The sequence below is a fragment of the Gorilla gorilla genome, chromosome 3 (assembly GCF_029281585.2).
Source record: "Gorilla gorilla gorilla isolate KB3781 chromosome 3, NHGRI_mGorGor1-v2.1_pri, whole genome shotgun sequence".
Classification (NCBI taxonomy): domain Eukaryota; kingdom Metazoa; phylum Chordata; class Mammalia; order Primates; family Hominidae; genus Gorilla; species Gorilla gorilla.
This window is the reverse complement of record NC_073227.2, coordinates 10,577,635-10,599,918: the sequence shown is the minus strand read 5'-3', so window position 1 is coordinate 10,599,918 and position 22,284 is coordinate 10,577,635. Positions and strand designations below refer to the sequence as shown.

Genomic DNA, 22,284 nt, shown 5'->3' with positions numbered 1-22,284 from the left:
GAAACTTTACTGCAGTCATTACAGTTCAGGAGACTTTTGGTGGAGTTTTAGGGTTTTCTAGGTATAGAATCATAGCATCAGCGAAGAGAGATTGAAGGGGGCCAGCCCCTTCACACCTGTGGGTATTTCTCGTCAGGTGGGACGAGGGACTGAGAAAAGAAATAAGACACAGAGACAAACTACAGAGAAAGAACAGTGGGCTAAGGGGACCAGCGCTCAGCATACAGAGGACCCACGCCGGCACCAGTCTCTGAGTTCCCTCAGTATTTATTGATCATTATTTTTACTATTTTAGCGAAGGGAGTGTAGCAGGGCAACAGGTGGGGAGATGGTCAGCAGGGAAACATGTGAGCAAAGGAATCTGTATCATGAGTAAGTTCAAGGAAAGGTACTGTGCCTGGATGTGCACGTAGGCTGGATTTATGTTTCTCTTTACCCAAACATCTCAGTGTAGCAAAGAGTAACACAGCGGTATTGCTGCCAGCATATCTCGCCTCCAGCCACAGGGCGGTTTTCTCCTATCTCAGAACAGAACGAATGGGAATGGTCAGCTTTACACCGAGACATTCCATTCCCAGGGACGAGCAGGAGACAGAAGGCTTCCTCTTATCTCAACTGCAAAGAGGCCTCCCTCTTTCACTCCTCCTCAGCACAGACCCTTTACTGGTGTCGGGCTGGGGGATGGTAAGATCTTTCCTTTCCCACGAGGCCATATCTCAGGCTGTCTCAGTGGGGGGAAACCTTGGACAATTCCCAGGCTTTCTTGGGCAGAGGTCCCTGCGGCTTTCCGCAGTGCATGGTGTCCCTGGTTAATCGAGAATGGAGAATGGCGATGACTTTTACCAAGCATACGCCGTGCAAACATATTGTTAACAAGGCACAGCCCGCACAGCCCTAAATCCATTGAACTTTGATTCAATACAGCACATGTTTCTGTGAGCACAGGGTTGGGACTAAAGTTACAGGTTAACAGCATCTCAAAGCAGAAACAATTTTTCTTAGTACAGATCAAAATGGAGTTCCTTATATCTTCCTTTTCTACAAAGACACAGTAACAATCTGATCTCTCTTTACCCCACAGAGATAGTTTGACTTTTTTTCCTATATGCATGCTTTTTATTTCTTTCTCTTGCCTGATTGCTATGGCTTGGACTTCCAAAAGGGTAAATTTTTAATATATAAATTATTCTTCAATAAAGCTGTTATTTAAAAAATAAGCCAGGCAAGTCATGGTGGCTCAAGCCTATAAACCCAGCACTTTGGGAGACCGAGGCAGGTGGATTACTCGAGCCCAGGAGTTCGAGACCAGCTTGTCCAACATGGTGAAACCCCGTCTCTACTAAAAATACAAAAATTAGCCAGGCATGGTCGCACTTGCCTGTAATCCCAGCTACTAGGGAGGCTGAGACAGAGAATCGCTTGAACCTGGGAGGCGGAGGATGTAATGAGCTGAGATCATGCCACTGCACTCCAGCCTGGGTGACAGAGTGAGACTCCATCTCAAGAAAAATAAATGAAGGAAGGAAGGAAGGAGAAAGAGAAATTATGGAAAGAAAAAGAAAAAAGAAAGAAGAAAAGAAAGAAAGAGAAAGAAAGAAAGAAAGAAAGAAACAAAGAAACAAAGAAAGAAAGAGAAAAGAAAGAAAGAAAAGAAAGAGGGAAAGAAAGAAAGAGAGAGGCCGGGTGCGGTGACTCACGCCTGTAATCCCAGCACTTTAGGAGGCCGAGGTGGGTGGATCATGAGGTCAGGAGATCGAGACCATCCTGGCTAACACGGTGAAACCCCGTCTCTACTAAAAATACAAAAAATTAGCCGGGCGTGGTGGCGGGCGCCTGTAGTCCCAGCTACTCAGGAGGCTGAGGCAGGAGAATGCCGTGAATCAGGGAGGCGGAGCTGGCAGTGAGCTGAGATGGCACCACTGCACTCCAGCCTGGGCAACAGAGCAAGACTCTAAAAACAAAACAAAAGAAAGAAAGAGAGAGAGAGAGAGAAAGGAAGGAAGGAAGAAGAAAGAAAGATATAAAGAGAAAGAGGGAAGAAAGGAAGAAAGAGAGAGGGAGGGAGGAAGGAAGGAAAGAAAGAAAAGAAAGAAAGAAAGAAAAAGAAGAAAGGAAGGAGAAAGAAAAAGAAAAAGAAACAAGAGGGTAGGAAGGAAGGAAGGGAGGGACGTAAGGAGGGAGGGAGAGAGGGAAGGAGGAAGGAAGGAAGGAAAGAAGGAAGGAGACAGAGAAGGGGCTTGCCTGTTTCTGAGATGATTTACCTTTAAGAGGCAGTCGAGCCTTAGGGGTTTCTGGCCAAACAGAAGAGAAAGGACATGAATTCAAACAATGGGCATCCCAGCCTGAGCAACACAAAAAGACCCCATCTCTACAAAAATTAAAATGAAAATTAATTTTTGAAAGATAGCCAGGAATGCTGGTGTGGGCCTGGGCTCCAGCTACTGGAAAGGCTGAGCGGGGAAGACCACCTGAGCTCAGGAGTTCAAGAACAGCCTGGGCAACATAAGAAGAACCTGCCTCTAAAAAACTAAATAAAAGAGGGGTGGGGCAGCGGAGGAGCTTGCAGCAGGAGTGAAATAAAGGTCATAAGGTTCACACTGCAATTGGAGGGATCTGAAAGGGTTTTACGTCTTCCCATTTTTATTTAATAAAGGAATCCTTTAGGAATTAATTTTTCTTTTCTTTTCTTTTCTTTTTTTTTGAGACGGAGTCTCGCTCTGTCACCCAGGCTGGAGTGCAGTGGCGCCGTCACGGCTCACTGCAAGCTCCGCCTCCCAGGTTCACGCCATTCTCCTGCCTCAGCCTCCCGAGTAGCTGGGACTACAGGCGCCCGCCACCACACCCGGCTAATTTTCTGTATTTTTAGTAGAGACGGGGTTTCACCGTGTTAGCCAGGATGGTCTCAATCTCCTGACCTCATGACCCGTCCCACCTCGGCCTCCCAAAGTGCTGGGATTACAGGCGTGAGCCACCATGCCCGGCCCCGAAGTGGTCTTTGAGGGAAGGGGCACCATTCGGGAAGGGGAGCACTGAGGTCACAGCGGGAGCACGCCCACCCGGGAGCAGAAACCCCTCCTGAGGGCAGGACCCCAGCCACCACACACCCTGGCGAGAGCTCGCAACTTGGGGTTGCGAACCCTCCACTGAAGGCAGTGCTGACCCGAGGGTCTCCCCAGGAGGACAGGCGTGAGCAGAGAATCTGTCTGAAAACAAGGCAAAACTGAAGAAGGTGCAGATGAGGATTTAGTGTGTTAGATAAGAACAGTGGATTCACAAGATCTGAACTCACTGGCCCTTGGTGCCCTTGCGACAGGGACATTCAGACCTGTGTTAGTTCATCCTCTTCCCAAGGAGCTCTTCACAACAGAAGGTGACAAGGACAGACGGACAAACAGAATTGTTGTTAGGAGCAAAGTAGTTTCCACAAGGATCAAAATCTTCATCTCATCGGATAATCAAAGCACACGTAAGAAGGCTTTCTCAATCCTGGAACACAAGGAGCTTTCACAAAAGAAAACCAGAGGGTCACGGGGAGAGTGCTGGTTCCAGTCGCAGGTCTCAGGCCATCCTGGGGAGGCCGTCTCAGCTGAATCCCATGGGAACATTTAGGACCATTCACTGCCAACAACTCAACAGTGACTCCCAGAAAACTTGTTTATTTTTAGAGACAGGGTCTTGCTCTGTTGCCCGGGCTAGATTGCAGTGGTGCAGCCACAGCTCACTGCAGCCTCAACCTCCTGGGCTCAAGCAATCCTCCCCCATCAACCTCTCAAGTAGCTAGGACTACAGGTGTGCTCCACCACACCCGGCTAATTTTTCAGTGTTTTGTGGAGACAGAGTCTTGCTGTGTTGCCAAGGCTGGTCTCTAACTCCTGGGCTTACGCAATCCTCCCACCTCAGCCTCCCAAAGTGCGCCTGGCCTCATAGGATTTTAGAATCTGGGCTCAGATGGTTGATGGTCTGTCTTTCAATGCAAGGACTCACTGGGATAGGACAAAGCTTATGGCCCAACAGTGCAGGACAGAGAAACACAGCCAGATGAAGGTTCTGATGAGTGAGCTGGTTCCCAGATTGGTAAACTATGTGCCAGGATACATTGTTCTGCAAGATTTTCCTGAAGCAAACAGTGATTGACTGATTTAGTTTTATCTTCCTGGAAAAAATTTTCTGGAAATAATCATTAAATCAGGTTGACATGGGTGATCTCAGCTCTTGATCCCAAGAGTTAAGTGGACACAGGTGGTCTCAATTCTCATCCCGTCCTCAATATTCTGCCAAGGCCCCTCTGTCTTTTCCATCTCTTTTTTTTTTTCATTTTCTTTCTTTCTTTTTTTTTTTTTTTGAGATGGAGTCTCACGCTTGGTGCCCAGGCTGGAGTGTAATGGCACGATCTCAGCTCACGGCAACCTCCACCTCCCAGGTTCAAGCAATTCTCCTGCCTCAGCCTCCTGTGTAGCTGGGATTACAGGCATGAGCCACCACGCCCAGTTAATTTTTGTATTTTTAGTAGAGACAGGGTTTCACCAGGTTGGCCAGGATGGCCTTGATCTCTTGACCTCGTGATCCACCTGCCTCGGCTTCCCAAAGTGCTGGGATTACAGGCATGAGCCACTGTGCCCGGCCTTCCACCTCATTTTCTGTCATCATTTTTTTCTCCAGCTTCCAGGAGCCGTCGTAGCAGCCGATTAGGACTGGCTGCTGGTGTGGTGATGACCTAGAGGGCTTCTCCCAGGTAAGGTGAGAAGAGGGATCCACTCACTGCAAGAGGCTGCATAAACTTAACCCAACACTGTAAAGGCTCTCCTCACTCATGAACAAAGCATTAGTAGTCTAGATAAAATACTAACAAGCGAAATCTAGCAACGTGTAAAAAAGAATAACATAGTCCAAATTGGGCTTATTCTAGGAAAGTAAGGTTTATGTAATTTGAAAGGCAATCAATGTAATTCATCACATTTACAAAATAAAGGTGAAAAAAACATACAATCATCTCAGTGTATGCACAACAAAACATTTTATAAGAACATTTGATAAAATTAAATGTTTGGTCATGATTTTTAAAAACCTATAGCAAATTAGGAATAGAAGGGAACTTCTTTAATTTGATCTAGGGCACCTTAAAAAATAAGCAAACATGGCTGGGGGTGGTGGCTCACACCTGTAATCCCAGCACTTTGGGAGGCTGAGGCAGGCGGATCATGAGGTGAGGAGATCGAGACCATGCTGGCTAACACGGTGAAACCCCATCTCTAATAAAAATACAAAAAATTAGCCGGGCGTGGTGGCGGGCGACTTGTAGTCCCAGATACTCAGGAGGCTGAGGCAGGAGAACGGCCAGAACCCGGGAGGCGGAGCTTGCAGTGAGCCACGATCACACTACTGCACTCCAGCCTGGGCGACAGAGTGAGAATCCGTCTCAAAAAAATAAGAATAAAAATAAGCAAACATATCACTTAATGGACTCATGTAACAGTGAAAAGTATGGCGGGATAGCTAACAGGCCAACCCTCCCACTGATTAAAGGCTTTGGAGCATAAACCAAAGCAAGCGGATTTTGGAGGGAAGTAAAAACTTGGAGGAAAGGACCAGCCTGGTGAATTTGTTTGTTTGTTTGAGACAAAGTCTTGCTCTGTTGCCCAGGCTGGAGTGCAATGGTGTGATCTCAGCTCACTGCGACCTCTGCCTCCCGGATTCAAGCAATGCTCCTGCCTCAGCCTCCTGAGTAGCTGGGATTACAGGTGCCCACCACTGTGCCTGGCTAATTTTTGTATTTTTAGTAGAGATGGGGTTTTGCCATGTTGGCCAGGCTGGTTTTGAACTCCTGACCTCAGGTGATCCACCTGCCTCGGCCTTCCAAAGTGCTGGGATCACAGGCATGAGCCACCACACCTGACTGATCCTGGTGAGTTTTAAGGCCATTTTCAAAGCTTAAGCCTGAGGACAGCTAGGGAGTCCCGGCATGGTGCAAGCAGATAACCCTAACAGAAAACTGACTGTCTTTCTGGATTTACACACCAGAAAACAGAGCCTGGACCCACACAATTTCCAGGAAGCCAGGAGGGAGTCCTAAAACGGAGAGAGCCAGAGAAGTCTCTGATAGATCACGCAGGTGAAGGTAGCCTCTAGCAGCTTGCAGGCAGGGCCGCACTGAGATTTGAAAGGCCACTAAACCTACTCTACAGAAAGCCCAGAGGCAGACACAAAGTCAACAGGGGAGAGGTCACTCCTGCCTTTACACAGCTGCTGAGAATAGATGAAAAGTCTTGCCAACTTATTTAAAAGGCTAGGCTGGGCACGGTGGCTCACACCTGTAATCCCAGCACTTTGGGAGGCCGAGGCAGGCGGATCACAAGGTCAGGAGATCAAGACCATCCTGGCTAACACGGTGAAACCCCGTCTCTACTTAAAAAAAAAAAAAAAAAAAAAAAATTAGCCGGGCGTTGTGGCGGGTTCCTGTAGTCCCAGCTACTCAGGACACTGAGGCAGGAGAATGGCGTGAACCCAGGAGGCGGAGCTTGCAGTGAGCGGAGATCGTGCCACTGCACTCCAGCCTGGGCGACAGAGCAAGACTCCGTCTCAAATAAATAAATAAAAGGCTAGAAAGCCCTAATTCCCAATCTAGATAAAAAAGAATATATACAAATAAAATTATAGGACAATTCACTCATAATCAGAGGTGCAAATTTTAAAGAAATTCACAGCGAATTAAGAGAAACAGGGTTGTGATTAGGGTAACGTATGTGAAGCACTTGCTTTGGGTAAAATATTCAGGAGGTTCCAAAATAGTTGTTAAGATAAATATTTTTCAATTAGTAGCTCCTATAAGAGGAAAATGATTTAAAAGAAAAAATATTTTAAAAGGTAAATATTTTAATACACTACCTTAAAGAGTCAAAACTCATGCAAAAAAACTATGGTGAACAAAATATAGAATTTTAAATGAAGACAGCATCAGTATCACTGATTGGTTTTCTTGCCTCAGCTCCAATATGGCTTGACATGGCACTGTTACTATCTGTCTTTGTTTAAAATTTCAGTATGTTATCATTGATTTTTTCTGGCATTGATTTTGAGTTTTTAAAATATTGCATTCAAATACCATTTGTTGTGATGGCTGAGTGTTCTGACCCCTGTTAAGCCTCCCTCAGCTCTCTCCCCTTGCCCGGGCCCTGGCCCTGGCCCTGAAAGATAATTCATCTTGACAAGTAAGGCTCCTCTGAGGAGCACAGGGACGGTTGAACATCAGAGATCCTATCACAACCTTGGGCACCACATTCATAGCCTAAAGGAAGGGCAGCGTGAGATTTTCTCAACAGATGCGGAAAAGCTCATTTTTCTTAAAGAGAAACACTGTTAGGATGAAAACTCTGGAACATAAAGGAAACAAGAAAACTTCCTTAAGTGGACAAAGGTGATCCACTAATAACTTAGATTATTTCATGGATAAAATTTAGACATGGGCCAGGTGTGGAGGCTCAGCACTTTGGGAGGTAGAGGCAGGAGGATCCCTTGAGCCCAAGAGTTTGAGACTAGCCTGGGCAATATAGCAAGACCCTGCCTTGTGAAAAAAAAATTGGACATATACCTTTACGACTGAAAGCAAGACAACAGGATTCTTACTGCCCTGGTAATGTTCAACAGGACTGGAATCTTTGGCCAATACAAAAAAAATAATAAAGGAAAAGTATAAATATACATGGAAGACACAGAACTGTCATTGTCTGTAAATGAAATATTCAGAATAACCAACTAAATCAACCCACTATTAGAATAAATATAGGAGTCCATAAAGGTTGTTGGATGTATGTCCAACTTAAAAAATAGTATTTCTCGTATTCATAATAACCAACTGGAAAATATAATAGAATACAGGATATCATTCATAAGAGCATGAAATACACTAAGGCATCTGAGTTAAGCTAATGAAAATGGTTAGGAACTGTATGAGGCCTGGCGCGGTGGTGCACACCTGTTATCCCAGCTCTTTGGCAGGCCAAGGTGGGAGGATTGCTTGAGGCCAAGAGTTTGAGACGTCATCTCTACATAGTGAGACTTCATCTCTACAAAAATTTCAAAAGCTAGCTGGGCATGGTGGCACGCGCCTGTAGTCTCAGCTATGAGGCTGCAGTGAGCCAAGATTGTACGGCTGCACTCCAGCCTAGGCAAGAGTGAGACGCTATCTCTAAAAAAAATAAATAAGAAAGAACTGGCCAGGCATGGTGGCTCATTCCTATAATCTCAGCACTTTGGGAGGCCAAGGCGGGGAGATCACTCAAGGCCAGGAGTTGGAGACCAGCCTGGCCAACATGGCAAAACCCCATCTCTACTAAACAAACAAACAAACCACAAAAATAGGCTGGGTGTGGTGGCTCACACCTGGATCCCAACAGTTTGGGAGGCCGAGGTGGGCGGATCTAAGATCAGGAGTTCGAGACCAGCCTGGCCAACATGGTGACATCCCGTCTCTACCAAAAATACAAAAATTAGCCAGGCTTGGTGTTGCATGCCTGTAATCCCAGCTACTCAGGAGGCTGAGCCATGAGAATCACTTGAACCCGGGAGGCGGAGGCTACTAGGGAAGGTGAGAGGCAGGAGAATTGCTTGACCCCGGGAGGCGGAGGTTGCAGTGAGCCGAGATCGCGCCACTGCATCCCAGCCTCACCAACAGAGCGAGACTCTATATCAAAAAAGAGAAAAACACAAAAATTAGCTGGGCATGGTAGCATATGCCTGTAGTCCCAGCTACTTGAAAGGCTGAGGCATGAGAATCGCTTGAGCTTGGGAGGTGGAGGCTGCAGTGAGCTGAGATCGCACCACTGCATTCCAGCCTGGGCAACAGAGTGAGACCCTCTCTTAAAAAAAAAAAACTGTATGGAGAAAAATAGTAATGTCTACTGAAGATCATAAAGAAAGAAAAATGAAAGCTTGTCTGTGTATCATATACTACATAAAGATGTCAGTTCTCTCTAAATTAATCTACAAACCCAATGGAAAGCCAATCAAAATACCACTAGGGTTTTTTTTTAGAAATTCAGTAAAGTTGTAAAATTTATTGCTTTAAAGTAAAAATAAGGACTTTTTTTTTCCTTTGGTCGCCCAGGCTGGAGTGCAACGGCACGATCTCAACTCACTGCAACCTTCGCCTCCCGGGTTCAAGTGATTCCCCTGCCTCAGCCTCCCAAGTAGCTGGGATTACAGGCGCCCGCCACCACGTCCAGCTAATAATTTTTGTATTTTTAGTAGAGACGGGGTTTTACCATGTTGGCCAAGCTGGTCTCAATTTTGAGACGGAGTTTCCCTCTTGTTGCCCAGGCTGGAGTGCAATGGCACGATCTCCACTAACTGCAACCTCCGCCTCCTGGTTTCAAGCGATTCTCCTGCCTCAGCCTCCTGGGTAGCTGGAATTACAAGCGCCTGCCACCATGCCCAGCTAATTTTTTGTATTTTTAGTAGAGATGGGGTTTCACCATGTTGGCCAGGCTGGTCTCGAACTCCTGACCTCAGGTGACCCGCCTGCCTCAGCCTCTCAAAGTGCTGGGATTATAGATGTGAGCCACCATGCCCGGCCAAAATAAGGACTCTTTATGTTGCAGAGCGAGGCAAATAAATTAGAAAAAAAGATAAAACTGCCTTCACAAATGGCATGATTGTCTTTGCAGAAAACTAATACAATGTATGAAAAAACTACTGGAACAAATAAATGCGTTTAGCAAGGCTGCAGGATACACAATCAATACACAAAAATCTGTTGTATTTCTATATACTGGCGACAAACACTTATAAATTAAAAATTTTAAACAACACCCTTTACAACCACATCAAGGTTATGCAATACTTGGAGGCAATTCTGAAAAGATGTGCGAGACCCTTACATTGAAAACCACAAAATGTGGCTGAGAAAATTTATTTTTAAATTTATTTTTAATTGTTTAGAGACAGAGTCCCACCATGTGGCTCAGGCTGGTCTTGAACTCCTGAGCTCAAGTGATCCTCCCACCTCAACCTCCTAAGTAGCTGGGACTACAGGCACACCACCAGCCCAGCTTTTCATATTTTTTGTAGAGATGGGGTTTCGCCACGTTACTCAGGCTGGTTTCCAACTCCTGGGCTCAAGCGATCCGCCCTCCTCGGCCTCCCAAAGTGCTGAGATTACATAGCCATGAGCCTAGCTGAGAGAATTTAAAGACCCAAATAAACAGAGAGAAATACTATGTTCACTAGACAGAAGTTACCAGTTCTCCCTCAACTGACCTACAGATTCAACACAATTCCAATCAAAATGCCAGAAGCCTTTTTTTTTTTTTTGTAGAAATTGACAAACGATTCTAAAATTTATATGGAAATGCAGGCTGGGCACCGTGGCTCACCTGTAATCCCAGCACTTTGGAAGGCTGAGGTGGGTGGATCACTTGCGGTCAGGAGTTCTAGACCAGCCTGGCCAACAGGGTGAAACCCCGTCTCTACTGAAAATACAAAAATTAGCCAGGTTTGGTGGTGCATGCCTGTATTCCCAGCTACTTGCAAGGCTGAGCCATGAGAATTACTTGAACGCAGGAGGCAGAGGCTGCAGCAAGCTGAGATTGCATCACTGCACTCCAGCTTGGGCAACAGAGCCAGACCTTGCCTCAAAAAAAAAAAAAAAAAAAAAAAAGGAAATACAGAGGACCTAAAATAACCCAAATAACTTTAAAAAAAAACAAAGTCAGAGAATTAACACTACCTGATTTCAAGACTTATTTTAGAAAGCTATAGTAACCAAGACAGTCTGGTATTGGCATAAAGATAGATGAGTAAGTCAGGATAGAAAAGTCCAGAAAGGATCGTCATTTCGACAAATAATGTGGGAACAACTGGATACCGTATTTTAAAATGAAAAAAACTTTGGCTTTCTAATTTTGCAATCTGATAGGTGTAATGAGGCATCTTGTTAATTTGGATTTGTCAGGTTGCTGATGAATTTAAGCATCTCTCCATGTGCTTCTCCGGTATTTGGGTTTCTCCTACGAATTGCCTTTTTTTTTTTTTTTTTTTTTTTTGAGACAGAGTCTCGCTCTGTGGCCCACGCCTGAGTGCAGTGGTGTGATTTCCGCTCCCTCCAACCTCCGCCTCCCGGGTTCAAGCGTTTCTCCTGCCTCAGCCTCCTGAGTAGCTGGGATGACAGGCATGAACCACCACGCCCCACTGTTTTTGTATTTTTAGTAGAAACGGGGTTTCACTATGATGGCCAGGCTGTGAATTGCCTATTCTTATCTTCTGCACATTTGTCTATTGTCAGTCTTTTTCTCGTCGATTTACAAGCATTCCTTTTTTCATTCTGAATATTAATCCATTGCTTTCTGATGCTGTAACTAAGTCCTCCTAGTGGTTTGTCTTCTTGGTTAAGCCAGATGTTAACTTGGATTTTTCCTGCATAAAACTGAAGACTCAAGATGCATCAAGCACTGTATACAGAAAAGTGCTGCGTATCCTACAGAAAGCTACAGACAGTTGGGGGTCAGAATCATTCGGATTGTTTCAAGTTTGGGGCTATTATAAATAAAGCTGCTATAAACGTTTGCACACAGGTTTCTGTGAACAAAAATTTTCATTTCAACCAACTAATGTTTACGGTTCAATCATGATTTCACAACTTGAAGTATCTTTCAGTCTTCTCATACTAAATTTGATATGTCGTCCACTGTTAAACTATTTCTTACCCTCAGATTATAATTATTAAACTTTTTTTTTTTTTTTTTTTGAGAGGGAGTTTTGCTCTTGTGGCCCAGGCTGGAGTGCAATGGCAAAATCTCGGCTCACCGCAGACTCCGCCTCCCGGGTTCAAGCCATTCTCCTGCCTCAGCCTCCCGAGTAGCTGGGCTTACAGGCAAGCCATGCGCCACCAAGCCCAGCTAATTTTGTATTTTTAGTAGAGACGAGGTTTCTCCATGCTGGCCAGGCTGGTCTCCAACTCCCGACCTCAGGTGATCCGCCCGCCTCGGCCTCCCAAAGTGCTGGGATTTCAGGCGTGAGCCACCGTGCCCGGCCTAATCATTAAACTTCTTTCAGCACTAGCCCCACTGATGTCACAACTTCACCCATTAGTCAATAACTTGTCTTTGCTGAATTCGACACTTTTGAATCATTTAAAAAATATTCTCTTAAATTTTATGTGCTATTTGCAATGTAACGGTTGTCGACATGACACAGTTTTAAGTTTAATCTTTATCATCAACATTTTCTCTATCACTTTCTTCAGTTTAAGCAATCAACAAAACCACCGCTCCAGCCCTGATGTGTATGTAGCATTTGCGGGTTTCCCCCGTGACTTCCGCAGGACTGCCAAGTTCAAGCCGCCGGGGCCAGGGCACTGCTAGCAGCTGGGCTGAGCCCTGTTCTCCCGGCGTTCCCACCGCCCAGTGGCAATAGCTGTGAACGGCGGCAGGAGCATGGCAGTGGAACAATAAGGAAAAGATCTTTTAAAAAAAGATATAATACAGAAGCCAGGCAAGGCGGCCCCGACCTGTAACCCCAGCACTCTGGGAGGCAGAGGCGGGCGGGCGGATCGCTTGAGCCCAGGAGTTTGAGACCAGCCTGGCCAACATAGGAAGGCCTCGTCAAAAAGACAAAAGGGTAAAACGAATTTAATAAAATGAAGTTTAACTTTTACCCATGTTTGTACCTAATGACAAGCTTTTAAAACTGAAAAGTTCACTACTGGCTCCTGCCCGGCGGCTCCAGCCCGACTGGGGGCCGGGGCCTCCCTGCACTGCGGGGTCACGGGTGCCCCTGGATAGCTCCCGAGCGCCCTCCGACCCGCATGCTCAGCGCAGCCCCGTCGGCGGCGCGCCACGGGCAGAGCGGGCTCAGCGGGGGACGGAAGCTCAGCGCTGCGACCGGGATCCCGCAGGCTCGCTCCGCAGGGCCGCGCCTCCTCTCCGTGCAGGTGCTGGGCCCGCGGGGGCGGGGCGTCCACACGGTCCGCGCCGAGACCCAAGCGGGGAAAAAGCGAAGAGCGGACGGCGGGGCAAGCGCCACAGGGAGCCTCCGCCCCACCGCGCGACCAGCAAGTCTGCGGCGCTTGACACCTGCACTGCGAATGCCAGACCGTAGCCCGGGCTCCCAAGACGCGAATACGCGCGCCTGCTCGTGACGTCATCTTTTGCGGTCTTCCCGAGAGCCGGCAGCGGGCGCCGCCATGATGTTTTACGGAAACCGATAGTCCTTGCTCAGCGGCACCCCGTCCTTCCGGCTCTCGGCTTTGCCACAAAGCTTCCCGGAGACGCGGCCGTCACCCAGAAGCGCTCTCTGGGGAAGCCCCGCTCGTGGGACCGCGCCGCCTGCGCCGCCTCTGCGGCCCGCAGCCCGACGGGCGCCGCCATGTTGGGGTCCTAGCCAGGGACGCGTAGGTGTCTTCATAAGATGCCGGGGCAGCGGCGCGCGCTTTCCCCCAAGATGGCGTCCATGCGGGAGAGCGACACGGGCCTGTGGCTGCACAACAAGCTGGGGGCCACGGACGAGCTGTGGGCGCCGCCCAGCATCGCGTCCCTGCTCACGGCCGCGGTCATCGACAACATCCGTCTCTGCTTCCATGGCCTCTCGTCGGCAGTGAAGCTCAAGTTGCTACTCGGGACGCTGCACCTCCCGCGCCGCACGGTGGACGAGGTAAGGCAGGCGGGGCGCCCCGCGGCCCCCAGATTCCCAACCTTCCCACCTCCGACCCGCACACCCAACTCCGGACCCTCCTCGCTCCCTCCCCCAACCTTCCCATCCCCCTTCAGACTGTTAACCCCCCCGCCCCGCCCTCACGCCCCCTCCTCGCTCCTCCGAATCCCTCCCTCCAGTCCTCACCTCCCCCTGGGTCCTCATCCCCCGCCTCGATCCTCATCTCCCACCTCGGTTCTCATCCCCACCGTGGGTCTTCAGGACCCCCCGCCCCTCCTCGCCCCCTGGGAATCCCCCCCTAGGGTCCTCACCTGCCTACCTTTCGTCCTCACCCCTACCCAAGTTTTCACCTCCCCTGGGATCCTCAACCTCCTCCCCGCCGGGCCCCGGGTTCTCGCTACGACCCCCAGGTCCTCACTCCCCTCCCTGGGTCCCCGGGTACTCATCCCCACCCGCCCCCGCCTCCCCCGCCTTCGGTCCTCACCACCCTAATCCCCCACCGTGCCGAAGCGACCGACTCTTGGAGCGGGGGTGCGCCGCCCCCAGCGGGGTCTCCCATCGGGGTTTCCCGTCGGGGACGCAGCCCTGGTGACCTGGGCGAGGGCGGGGATCCCGAGGGAAACCCCTGCGTGAGGAAGGGGCGGCCTGGGCTCGGTAGCTCCAGTGTCCGCTGACTGGATTTTCTTGTTCTCACCTCGCAAAGACCCCGGCCGTCCGGAGCGCTCTGTGTCCGTTTTACTCTTTTCTACACGCCGTTTTGCGTCATTCCAATAAGTGGGTGTGTGAGGTTTGTTTTCTTTTTTCCTAAACTTTATATTGTATCGCTTTCCGTGCGAAATAAACCGAGTAGTTTTGCAGACTATTGAAGCCCCATGGTTGTTTAAACGTTCCTGGCTACTGATGTATTATTAGCTATTACAGGTTGTAATTGTTTTTGATTGAGATATGACATGTATGGAAAAGTGCATTTTTGTTCAGTTTAACGAATAATAATAGCATCGCGAGCCACTCCTGTGATCCTTACACAGGTGGAGAAGTAGAACCATGCCTGTTCCTTGGAAGCCTCCCACTGGTAATCACGGCCTTCTTCCTTTCCCCTTCCTCATTTTGGAAAGGTAATCATTTCTGTGCCATCTCCCCGGTGTTAGCAATTATTTATGCACCCCTAAATGGCACAGCTTGGTTGCCGGATTTGGACTTAGTGTGATGGTATCATAGTGTATTTTGTGTGTGGCGTGCATGTGTCTTTGGTCGACGCCGTGACAGTTTCATCCACGTTGCAGCTGACTGCAGTTTAATTTTCACTGCTGCGTGGTATTCCTGTCTGTGAGCACGAGGCACTTTATCCATTCTGCCACAGTGACACGCTTAGCTTTTGTGCTCTTGTAAATCATCCCGTTACTACATTACGGTCATACGTTCAGGTGTTTGGAATCTTGGATTTCTCTAGGGTATAACATCTAGGAGTGGAATTGTGAGGATCATAGGATCATGCCAAATTATTTTTCAGAGTGTTTTGTTTTTGTGTTTTTGTTTTGTTTGAGACAGGGTCTGGCGCTGTCACCCAGGCTGGAGTGCAGTGGCACCATCATGGCTCCCTGCAGCCTTGACCTCCTCACCTCAGATCTTCCCATCTCAGCCTCCTGAGTAGCTGGGACTACAGGGTTTCACCATGCTGCCCAGGCTGGTCTTGAACTCCTGACCTCAAGCAATCTGCTTGCCTCAGCCTCCTGAAGGGCTGGGATTACAGGTGTGAGCCATGGCACTCGGCCTCCTGTTTGGTTTTCTGCTTTGAGAATTGTATATTCAAATCTGCTTTTAAATTCTCTTTTTTCCCATTGTTTTGTAAGAGTGTCTTTTTTATTATTTATTATAAATGCTAGATATCAGTCCTTTTTCAGTTACAAATATCTCCCAGTTGTCCTTTGACTTCGACTTAGCTTCCTGGAATCCCTTTTTTTTTTTTTTTTTTGAGACAGCGTCTCGCTCTGTCAGCCAGGCTGGAGTCTAGTGGTATAATCATAGCTCACTTTAACCTTGAACTCCTGGGCTTAAGCAGTCCTCCCTCCTAAACCTCTGTAGTAGCTGGGACTGATGCGCTGCCACCACGCCTGTCTAATTTTTGTGCATGTGTATGGAGATGGGGGTCTTACTGTATTGCCCAGGCTGGTCTTGAACTCCTAGCCTCAAGTGATCCTCCTGCCTTGGCCTCCCATAGTGCTGGGATTACAGGTGTGATCCGTGCGCCCAGCCCTTTTCCTGGAATCATGGATGAATAGAAGCTCCTGGTTTTAACATAGATGGTGTATTCATCCGCCGACTATCATTGGTGCCTATTGTGTCTCCCCGAGGGACATGCCCGGAACACTCCCTGGGTTATCTTGGCGTAACTGTACAGTTTGACCTTTCGCACTTGAATCTTCAGTCTGCGTGGAATTGATGATTGTGTGAAGCAGGGAGTCTAATTTTCCACATGGATGTGCAGTTAGTCCAGCACCCAACGTTGATTGAAATGACTGTCCTTTTCCATTGATCTGCTCTGTAACTTCTGCTGTGGATGTGTTTCTGGGCTGTGCTCTGTTCTTTTGGTCATTTACGTATCGATGTGCTAATAACCCACTAAGTCGGTTCTTGTCACTTTATTTATAAGCCTTGTTAGCTGACGGAGCAGACCCTCCCACTGTATCTTTCTCCGGGATCATCTTTGGCTATTCTTGTCCCTTCACACTTCCACATGTATCTTCTATACTTACTTCTTAAACACATAGAGCCTGCCTGCTGGGATTTTAAGGCTGAGCTGAACTTGCAGTTCATTCTGGGGTGCTGTCCTCTTTATATTGCATCCTATAATTTGTGGGTGTGGGCATATCTATTTAGATGTTCTTTGTGATCTCTGTAGGGGTCTTCCATCTCATATATTACCACCTATTTCATATTTTTCCATGCCGTTGTGAATGGTATCTGTTAAAGTCTTAGTTTTTACTTGTTGCTGGTATATAGAAATGCATTGATTTTTGTTTTTGTTTGTTTGTTTGTTTGTTTTTTAGACGGAGATCTCACTCTCTCACCCAAGCTGGAGAGCAGTGGCGCGATCTTAGCTCACTGCAACCTCCGCCTCCTGAGCTCAGGTGATTGTCCTACCTTAGCTTCCCGAGTAACTGGGATTACAGGCATGCACCACCACACCTGGCTAATTTTTGTATTTTTAGTAGAGATGGGGTTTCACCATGTTGGCCAGGCTGCTCTCGAACTCCTGACCTCAGGTGAGCCACTATGCCCAGCCTGATTTTTGGATAATGAATTTGTGACTAGCATCTGTGCTAAAGTTTTGCTAGTTGCAAAATTTTTTTTTTCTATAGAATCTCCTTGATTTTTCTGTGCACTTCATATTATTTTTCTTTCTCCAATTACCTTTTGTTTTTTTTCTCGTCTCACTGGACTGGCTAGGACCCTCCAGCTCATTGTCTTACCTCCGATCACACAGGGAGAACTCGGAATGTTTTGCCAGTGAGCATTATGTTCCCTGTTGTCTTTAATAAATACCCTTTATCTAGTTAAGGAAATTCTCTTCTTAGAAGACTTGTAAAAAAAATCTTTTAATCATGAATTTTTTTAAAATAGCTTTACTGGCTGGGTACAGTAGCTCACACCTGTAATCCCAGCACTTTGGGAGGCCGAGGCAGGCGGATCACGAGGCCAGGAGATCGAGACCATCCTGGCTAACATGGTGAAACCCCGTCTCTAAAGAAAAAATACAAAAAAATTAGCCGGGCATGGTGGCAGGCGCCTGTAGTCCCAGCTACTAGGGAGGCTGAAGCAGAAGAATGCCATGAACCCAGGAGGCAGAGCTTGCAGTGAGCCGAGATTGTGCCACTGCACTCCAGCCTGGGCGACAGCAAGACTCTGTCTCCAAAAAAAAAAAAAAAAAAGCTTTATTAAAATATAATGTATAGCTGGGTGCAGTAGCTCACGCCTGTAATCTCAGCACTTTGGGAGGCCAAGATGGGCGGATTGCTTGAACCCAGGCATTCGAGATCAGCCTGACCAATATGGTGAAACCCTGTCTCCATAAAAAATATAAAAATTAGCCAGGGGTGGCGGCACATGGCTGTGGTCCCAGCTACTTGGGAGGCTGTGGCGAGAGGATCACTTGAGCCTGGGAGGTTGAGGATGCGGTGAGCCATGATTGCATCACTGCACTCTAGCCTGGCCGACAGAATGAGACCCTGTCTCAAAAGAAAAAAGATATTATTTATGTACCATATAATTATGCCAGATAGTTCACCATTTAAAATGTACAGTTCAGTAGTTTTTAGTATATTTACAGGTTTGATGATCATTCTAGTCAATTTTCAAACATTTTCATCATCCCCCAAATAAATCCTATACTCATTAGCATTTCCCCAGTCCTCTTCCTCCCCACTCCTAGGTGACTAGTAATCTACTTTTTGCTTCTATAGATTTGTCTATTCAGGATATTTTATATAAATAGAATCATACATCTGGTCTTTTGTGCCTGACTTCTTTCACTTAATGTAATGTTTTCCTTTTTCTTCTTCTTCTTTTTTTTTCTTTTTTTTTGAAACAGAGTCTTGCCCTGTCGCCAGGCTGGAGTGCAGTGGCGCCATCTCGGCTCACCACAACCTGCGCCTCCCAGGTTCAAGGGATTCTCCTGCCTCAGCCTCCCCAGTAGCTGGGACTAGAGACACGCGCCACCATGCCCAGCTAATTAGCTAATTTTTGTATTTTTAGTGAAGACGGGGTTTCACCATGTTGGCCAGGATGGTCTCCATCTCTTGACCTTGTGATCCACCTGCCTTGGCCTCCCAAAGTGCTGGGATTACAGGCATGAGCCACTGCTCCCGGCCTTTATTTCTTCTTTTTAAAAAAAAAAAAGGGGGGCCGGGCGCGGTGGCTCACGCTTGTAATCCCAGCACTTTGGGAGGCCGAGGTGGATGGATCACAAGGTCAGGAGATCAAGACCATCCTGGCTAAGACGGTGAAATCCCGTCTCTACTAAAAATACAAAAAATTAGCCAGGCGTGGCGGCGTGCGCCTGTAGTCCCAGCTACTCGGGAGGCTGAGGCTGAGGCAGGAGAGTGGCGTGAACCCGGGAGGTGGAGCTTGCAGTGAGCCGAGATCACGCCACTGCACTCCAGCCTAGGCGACAGAGCGAGACTCTGCCTCAAAAAAAAAAAAAAAAAAAAAAAAAAAAAAAAAAGGATGCATAAGCAGAACATGCAGATTTGTTACATAGGTATACGTGTGCCATGGTTTGCTGCATCTATTGACCCATCCTTTAAGTTCCCTCCGTTCACTCCCACCCCTAATAGGCCCTAGTGTGTGTTGTTCCCCTCCCTGTGTCCATGTGTTCTCAGTGTTCACCTACCTGCCACTTATGAGTGAGAACATGCAATGTTTGGTTTTCTGTTCCTTTGTTAGTTTGCTGAGGATGATGGCTTCCAGCTTCATCCATGTCCCTGCAAAGGACAGGATCTCATTCCTTTTTATGGCTGCATAGTATTCCATGGTGTATATGTATCACATTTTCTTTATCCAGTCCATCATTGATGGGCATTTGGGTTGGTTCCATGTCCTTACTATTGTAAGCAGTGCTGCAGTAAACATACATGTACATGTGTCTTTGTAGCAGAATGATTTATATTCCTTTGGGTATATATCCAGTAACAGGATTGCTGGGTCAAATGGTATTTCTGGTGTTAGATCCTTGAGGAATCGCCATGCTGTCTTCCACAATGGTTGAACTAATTTACACTCCCAGCAACAGTGTAAAAGCCTTCCTATTTCTCCACAGCCTCGCCAGCATCTATTGTTTCCTGACTTTTTAGTAATCGCCCTTCTGACTGGCATGAGATGGTATCTCATTGTGGTTTTGATTTGCATTTCTCTGATGATCAGTGACGTAGAGCTTTTTTTCATGTTTATTGGCCTCGTAAATGTCTTCTTTTGAGAGGTATCTGTTTACCTCCTTTGCCTACTTTTTGATGGGGTTGTTTTTCTGTTATAAATATGTTTAAGTTCCTTGTAAATTCTGGATATTAGCCCTTTGTCAGACGAGTAGATTGCAAAAATTTTCTCCCATTCTGTAGGTTGCCTGTTCACTCTGATGACAGTTTCTTTTGCTGAGCAGAAGCTCTTTAGTTTAATTAGATCCCATTTGTCAATTTTGGCTTTTGTTTCCATTGCTTTTGGCATTTTTGTCATGAAGTCGTTGGCCGTGACTGTGTCCTGAATGGTATTGCCTGGGTTTTCTTCTAGGATTTTTATGGTTTGGGGTTTTACATTTAAGTTTTTAATGGATCTTGAATTAATTTTTGTATGAGGTGTAAGGAAGAGGTCCAGTTTCAGTTTTCTGCATATGGCTAGCCAGTTTTCCCAGCACCATTTACTGAATAGAAGATCCTTCCTCATTGCTTGTTTTTGTCAGGTTTGTCAAAGATCAGATGCTGGTAGATGTGTGGTGTTATTTCTGAGGTCCCTGTTCTTCTCCATTGGTCTATAGGTCTGTTGTGATGCCAGTACCATGCTGTTTTGGTTACTGTAGCCTTGTAAGTGTAGTTTGAAGTCAGGTAGCGTGATGCCTCCAGCTTTGTTCTTTTTGCTTAGGATTGTCTTGGCTATATGGGATCTTCTTTGATTCCATATGAAATTTAAAATAGTTTTTTCTAATTCTGTGAAGAATGTCAATGGTAGTTTGTTGGGAATAGCATTGAATCTGTAAGTTACTTTGAGCAGTATGGCCATTTTCATGATACTGATTCTTCCTATCCATGAGGATGGAATGCTTTTCCATTTGTTTGTGTACTCTCTTATTTTCTGTTTTTTCTTTTTTTTTTTCTGAGATGGAGTCTGGCTCTGTCGCCCAGGCTGGAGTGTAGTGGCGCGATCTCGGCTCACTGCAAGCTCCGCCTCCCCGGTTCACGCCATTCTCCTGCATCAGCCTCCCTAGTAGCTGGGACTACAGGCGCCCGCCACCACGCCTGGCTAATTTTTTTGTATTTTTAGTAGAGACAGGGTTTCACCGTGTTAGCCAGGATGGTCTCAATCTCCTGACCTCATGATCCGCCCGCCTCGGCCTCCCAAAGTGCTAGGATTACAGGCATGAGCCACCGTGCCTGGCCTTTTTTTTTTTTTCTTTTGAGACAGAGTCTCGCTCTGTCGGCCAGGCTGGAGTGCAGTGGCACGATCTCGGCTCACTGCAACCTCCGCCTCCCTGGCTCAAGCAGTTCTCCTGCCTCAGCCTCCCGAGTAGCTGGGATTACAGGCTTGTGCCACCACGCCCGGCTAATTTGTGTATTTTTAGTAGAGACGGGGTTTAACCGTGTTGGCCAGGCTGGTCTCAAACTCCTGACCTCAGGTAATCTGCCTGCCTCGGCCTCCCAAAGTGCTGGGATTACAGGCGTGAGCCACTGCACCCGGCTCCTCTCTTATTTTCTTCAACAGTGGTTTGTAGTTCTCTTTGAAGAGGTCCTTCACATCCCTTGTTAGCTGTATTCCTAGGTATTTTATTCTCTAGTGATTTTGAATGGGAGTTCATTCATGATTTGGCTCTCTGCTCGCCTATTAAAATCACATTGATTTTGTATCCTCGGACTTTGCTGAAGTTGCTTATCAGTTCAACAAGTTTTTGGGCTGAGTTGATGGGGTTTTCTAAATATAAAATCATGTCATCTGCAAACAGAGACAACTTGACTTCCTCTCTTCCTATTTGAATACTCTTTATTTCTTTCTCTTGCCTAATTGCCCTGGCCAGAACTTCCAATGCTGTGTTGAATAGGAGTGGTGAGAGAGGACATCCTTGTCTTGTACCAGTTTTCAAAGAGAATGCTTCCAGCTTTTGCCCATTCAATATGGTATTGGCTGTGGGTTTGTCTTAAATAACTCTTAATATTTTGAGATATGTTCCATTAATACCTAGCTTATTGAGAGTTTTTAACATGCAGGGATGTTGAATTTTATCAAAGGCCTTTTCTGCATCTGTTGAGATGATCATGTGGTTTTTGTCTTTGGTTCTGTTTATGTGATAGATTATGCTTGTTGATTTGCGTATGTTGAACCAGCCTTGCATCCCAGGGATGAAGCCACTTGATCGTGGTGGATAAGCTTTTTGATGTGCTGCTGGATTCGGTTTGCCAGTATTTTATTGAGGATTTTCACATTGATGTTCATCAGGGATGTTGGCCTGAAGTTTTCTTTTTTGTTGTCTCTTCCCAGTTTTGGTATCAGGATGATGTTGGCCTCATAAAATGAGTTAGGGAGGAGTCCCTCCTTTTCAATTGTTTGGAATAGTTTCAGAAGGAATGGTGCCAGCTCCTCTTTGTATTTCTGGTAGAATTCAGCTGTGAGTCCGTCTGGTCCTGGGCTTCTTTTGGTTGGTAGGTTGTTGTTACTGCCTCAATTTCAGAGCTTGTTATTGGTCTAGTCAGGGATTCGACTTCTTCCTGGTTTAGTCTTGGGAGGGTGTATGCACCCAGGAATTTATCCATTTGTTCTAGATTTTCTAGTTTGTTTGTGTAGAGATGTTTATAGTATTCTCTGATGGTAGTTTGTATTTCTGTGGGGTCAGTTGTGATAGCACCTTTATTATTATTATTACTATTTTTTGGTGTCTGTTTGATTCTT

At 46.8% G+C, this 22,284-nt stretch overlaps 1 protein-coding gene across 5 annotated transcripts in view; it reads left to right on the top strand.

Annotated features, from left to right (window-relative positions):
• The window catches only part of NELFA (negative elongation factor complex member A), a 59,569-nt gene that overhangs the window by 19,472 nt on the left and 17,813 nt on the right, over positions 1–22,284 (top strand). For 3 of the 5 annotated variants that reach the window (XM_063705083.1, XM_063705082.1, XM_019025317.4), the window contains 2 exons: positions 4,660–4,732; positions 12,236–13,641. In XM_063705083.1, the coding sequence (XP_063561153.1) occupies positions 13,399–13,641 (243 nt within the window). In that variant the 5' untranslated portion in view covers positions 4,660–4,732; positions 12,236–13,398. The remainder of the gene's footprint in view (positions 1–4,659; positions 4,733–12,235; positions 13,642–22,284) is intronic. The other 2 variants (XM_055384358.2, XM_055384357.2) reach the window with 1 other exon arrangement.